Source organism: Amblyomma americanum, chromosome 1 (genome assembly GCF_052857255.1).
Source record: "Amblyomma americanum isolate KBUSLIRL-KWMA chromosome 1, ASM5285725v1, whole genome shotgun sequence".
Taxonomy (NCBI): domain Eukaryota; kingdom Metazoa; phylum Arthropoda; class Arachnida; order Ixodida; family Ixodidae; genus Amblyomma; species Amblyomma americanum.
This window is the reverse complement of record NC_135497.1, coordinates 322,739,691-322,744,459: the sequence shown is the minus strand read 5'-3', so window position 1 is coordinate 322,744,459 and position 4,769 is coordinate 322,739,691. Positions and strand designations below refer to the sequence as shown.

Here is a 4,769-nt window from a genome sequence, read left to right as displayed (position 1 = left end):
TCATGTGCCATTGACCATCTCTGGTTCGATGTCCACACTGTCGTCCGTCCTATGCTGTCCTAGTCGGCAGATGGACAGCGGGTACGCTTCAGCCGACGATTTTAGGGGTGCTCCACGCGGACGTGCTCCTCGCGATCACTGTTGTATGCGAAAAGCTTCTTGCAGGAGCCACACATGAAGTGTCCCCCACTCTTGTGGAAGTGTTTGTGTGCAGCAGCAGTGGCTGCGCAAGCGAACTCTGCACCGCACTTTGTGCAAAGGCGTTCTCCGAGGTGCATGCCCACGTGGAGGGCCATTGTTGTTCTGCTATTGCACGGCGCCTCGCACAAGGGACATGCCAATTTTTTGCCAGACGAGGTGGCTGCTTCGCGCTTATGCCGGTACGCATAGTGCGCGATCAGTTTGCTAGGTAGGTGGAAGTTTTTCTCGCAAACCTCGCAGCGATGAACGGTCATATCTTCAGCGGGCCGCAGATCTTCAAGGATCCTTTGCTGGATTGTTATCTCACGCCTCTGCATGGAGAAAAATGGAGTCGGTTGGACAGTGCGGTATTGCGGTAGCGTCCTGTCGTGAACACTGAATCCCGCCTACAGCCACTGTTTGCAAAAGTACTACCAGGCGTTCGGTCACACCTATGTCAAAGGCCCCAACTCTCTTTCCCAAGTAAAAGGACGCCAAGTCCGGGCGCCGCATGTCCTGCGGATGGATGCTTTGATCCAGAGGGCTATAGTCCTTCATTTACTGGCGCACTTTTGCGCTGCTTGTTTCCACATACCAGAGAGGCAGCTGTGCCTCAGACGACAAATGGATACACCGCGGACTCAACTATTGCAAGATCTTTGCCTCATAATTTTTGTTTGTTTGTTTGCATATGTCCAATATTATCAGACAAAAGTTTTGAAAATTGGAAAATTTCAAGGTACTGGTATGGAAATATTTAAGGTAATGCCCAATTCTTTTGATAGCAAAATCTCTCTCAAAGTGTTTCCATCGACCGCATCGGCCAGTTAAAACTGGCATAGAAAACCAATGGAGAACGCCGTTATTGATACCAAAAACGTTAATAGAAAAAAATGCAAGACTGCCACCGGGTGATCTGCGGATGTATTGATTGCTATAGAGAACCCTTGCATTATATGAAAAAATTCCCGCTCAAATATGTTTTTGTCTAGAATCGTTGGGTATACAGATACCGGAGGCGAAATTCCGACAGTTTGTGCGCAGGAAATCGGCGGTGAAGACCTCTGGGAAAATTCAGCGAGATATGTCTCTTTGTGCACTCATCTGCCTCTCCAGACGCGGCGAGGCTTTAGAGAACTGCTGTCTTCGGAGGGCTTTGGATGCCGATTGGCATGGCCTGTGCCTTTTAGTGTAGAAATGCACTACAGGGATAATAACACAAGAGATTTGTTACCTTTTTTGCGTTCGTTCGTCCCGGCATATACAGGGAGTTTCTCCTACGATTTTACACAATTTTTGAAAATAGGTTTTTGAACTAGACATAACATTTTCAGCTGTTAGCACGTCACAATACAGACAGGACGGGTTAACTAGCTGGTTGGTTAACTAATATTGAATAGTTTACTTTTTAACTATTACTGTTAGGTTCCTCTATTGGAGGTGTGCAGCCCACCGTAAATAATATCAATATCAGTTTGTAGAATTTCGAAATTGCGGTTACCCTAGGTGCTGTGGCCTAACAAAATATGGTCATTTTGACGAGTTACGTGCAGGGGAAAGTTTGCTTTGCCTGAAAGCTTCTTAAAAGCAGATTTATTTTGGAGCGATGTTGCGAAAATTTTTGGGATCACAACGCCGAGGGTAATTGCGGTTTGAAAATTATAAAACTGATATGAATATTAGTTACGGGGGGCTACATGACTCTAAATAGTCAATGAGCCTAACAGTAATTGTTAAGAAGTTAACTATCCAAAATACATTAAACAGTCTGCCTGTTGGCACGGCTTAGCTGTATTATGATGTATTACACTGCTGAGAATGCTATATGTCGGCGAAAGCTCTCTTCAAACTCAAAAAGCCTATTTAATTTTTTTTTTAAGTCTGATGTGAAACACCCTGTGTATGGCTCTGCACTTCACATGAACACTTTTGCGTCGAGTCTGATGAGCTCACCTGAACATTAATAGATAGCACGCATTTCTTTAAAGGTGTACTCCCTATTCATGCAAGTGCATACACGGCGCTCATGGCCGCTTAGGAAGGAGGACCACAGGCTAATCAGTGCTGTCCAGGTGACCTCCCCCAGGTTCGATGGGACAGCGGTGGAATTCTTTCTCTCTTTGAGAGATAGAACGAGCCGTAGCTGACGCGTAGGCTGAAACCGGACTACTTGAAATGAAAAGGATATGACTGGAACCAATCGCACTGCGGAAACAAATTTACTAGCGGTTAAATGCAGCCTATAATTCTACACCGAAAAAGTAAATAGCGTCCACTTCAAGCAAACACTGCGCATACTTAATCATGGTGCGCTAGTTAGGCCGAACGTACTACCGTCCTTGCCAAAAGTAGCCAGAGAACGCGGTTTACTTGCGAGATGTGTATCGGAGCCCTTACGGCGCCCGTCAAGATCAAGAGGTCTCTAAAGGTGAGGAGAAGGGTTCTCCTTTCCTTACACAGATTTAGAGGTTAAGGGATGCTGTAAGTGCTCCACGGGAATCGCCGCGGCGGCTCACTGGTTATGGACCCCGCCTGCTGATCCGAAGGACGCGGGTTCGATCCCGGCCGTAGCGTTCCCATTTCGATGGAGACGAAATGCTAAACGCCCGTGTACTGTGCGATGTTAGTACACGTTAAAGAGCCCCAGGAGCCGTATTCTGTAACTATCCATTCCATTTCACATTTCCTTTGGCCGTGACGTGAATATGACGAAAGCAACAGCAGATGGGAATGCAAACAAACGGCCAATCACTGACAAAGCCGGTCCGGTCGCGACGCCGCCGCTAGAGCCATTCTCCTGCCGCCGCATTCAGTGCAGCTGAGTCGCACGGACAACACTCAGTCAATTCGTCGTACAGACGACACCGCTTCTTTGCCCAGATTGGATTAGCGGCGATAAGGCTGGGTAGATGGGTGAAACGGCCAGTCGCCCTCAGTGATTCGTGGGCGCTGGCCCTGGTCAGCCAGAGCGGCACGGGCGTGGGACGTGTTTATGCAAGGAAGTGGCGCCTTGAAGTTGTTTCATTCACGACCACCGGGACATCTCTGACGCCCGACGTGAATGGGAGCAGCGACTAATCGCGGAGGACGAAATCGAATGGAAAGGAAATAGATCGTTACAGAATACGGCCCAGGGTGGTGGACTTTACCAGGAGCCTTCCACTACGGCGTCCCTCATAACATGAGTAGCTGCGGAACACTAAAGGTTATGAAACGAAAAGCATGAGGGCTCCACAAGGCGGCAGAAACAAACCCAGCTGGCTGGTTACTTTTGGCTATCGCCAAAAGACGGTACATGCTGGGGTAGGGGAACGCAGAACCCCAATACGTTGGACACTGCGTTCAAGGAAAGTTTCTGAGGAGTGGAAGCTGCTCTCGTCCTTGCCCGACTGAAGTGTCGTCGGAACTTGCAAGTAAAGAGGTGGGACACGGCTTTTTGAAGCGCGTCGCGTGAATCTAAACGCAGGCAAGGCGAACACCGGGGGACGTCGCGTCCACTACGATCGACGATGATCTTCGGAAGAGAGTCAGGGCTTACCTCTTCTGGCGATAGGTCGGAGTCCGTGGTGCCGTCCTCCGACTCGTGCCTGGCTTGAGTGTCGGACATCGAAGGGGATCTGGGAGTCGAACGTGAAGTGGATGGCTGCGACGCGTCCATGGCTCCCAGCGAGGCAATGGTCAGCCAGGCAGGCGGTGCGGTCGAACGAAAGCGTGTGAACGACACGAGCGACGCCTGACCGATGGGACGAAAGTCACGAGCGATGTAAAGAAGAAGTGCCACGGAGCCAAAGAGAAAGTGGCAGAACCAAAAAAATCGGCAACCACTGCGACTACCTAAGAGCAACGGGTCTTCACTCCTTCTAACTTCCTATCTCCCGCCCTCCTTCCACTGTTTTCAACTTACGCCTCATGGCACACTTTTCGAATAAAAAAAAACTGTGCAAATATAGTCTACATATTTATCCGTTTTCGCTGGTTAACAATCTTTGTCCGTTGCTACTAGAGCGGACATTCAAGATATTCGCTTGCGATTCTAAGGCGTAGCGTGTTTTAAAAAATCGCTTGCACCATGCATTGTTACTTGCATTGTTACTGTACCGGCAACTATGAAGGTTGTCGACAGATGGAAACTTCTCTGCCGTTAAGAGGTTATCCATTTCCCACTTATTTTGCAGGTTTACCTCAGGGCTTATGGCTCAAGCTGTACGTGGCCAAAGTTTCCGTGCATACGCGAGAAACGCAAGAATTTCGGAGAAGGCCGTGGGTATGGGGTCGAAACGACATGGTGTTTACGGCTCAATCGCAGTCGCGCTGGGAGAATTTCTTGGTGCGGTGTACAAAATGCGGCAGAGTCACTGGCGTTTCCAGTGAATCACAGCTGGCGCAAGCGCTCGTGCTTAACACCGGATGGTGCTGCAGTCGGTCTGACGTCACAGATAGATAAAAATTGCTGATGGCCTAGCTCTGTTAGGGCAGGATATAAGTAGAGAAAGCGCGGCGACTTCTGGATCGGAAGAGTGCATTCTCCAGATGCGCTTTTATCCATTTTTCACCCTTCCGCCGTCGTGGCGGAAAGTAGCGGTGACAAT

At 49.1% G+C, this 4,769-nt stretch overlaps 1 protein-coding gene across 1 annotated transcript; it reads right to left on the bottom strand.

Moving 5' to 3' along the window:
• LOC144099044 (uncharacterized) lies at positions 1-3,894 on the bottom strand. Its single transcript, XM_077632066.1, has 2 exons — positions 3,719-3,894; positions 1-512 (listed from the first exon to the last, which is right to left on the bottom strand). The coding sequence occupies exons 1-2, from the start codon at positions 3,836-3,838 to the stop codon at positions 102-104; spliced, it is 531 nt and encodes a 176-aa protein (XP_077488192.1). The 5' UTR covers positions 3,839-3,894; the 3' UTR covers positions 1-101.
• Positions 3,895-4,769: the final 875 nt, after the last annotated feature.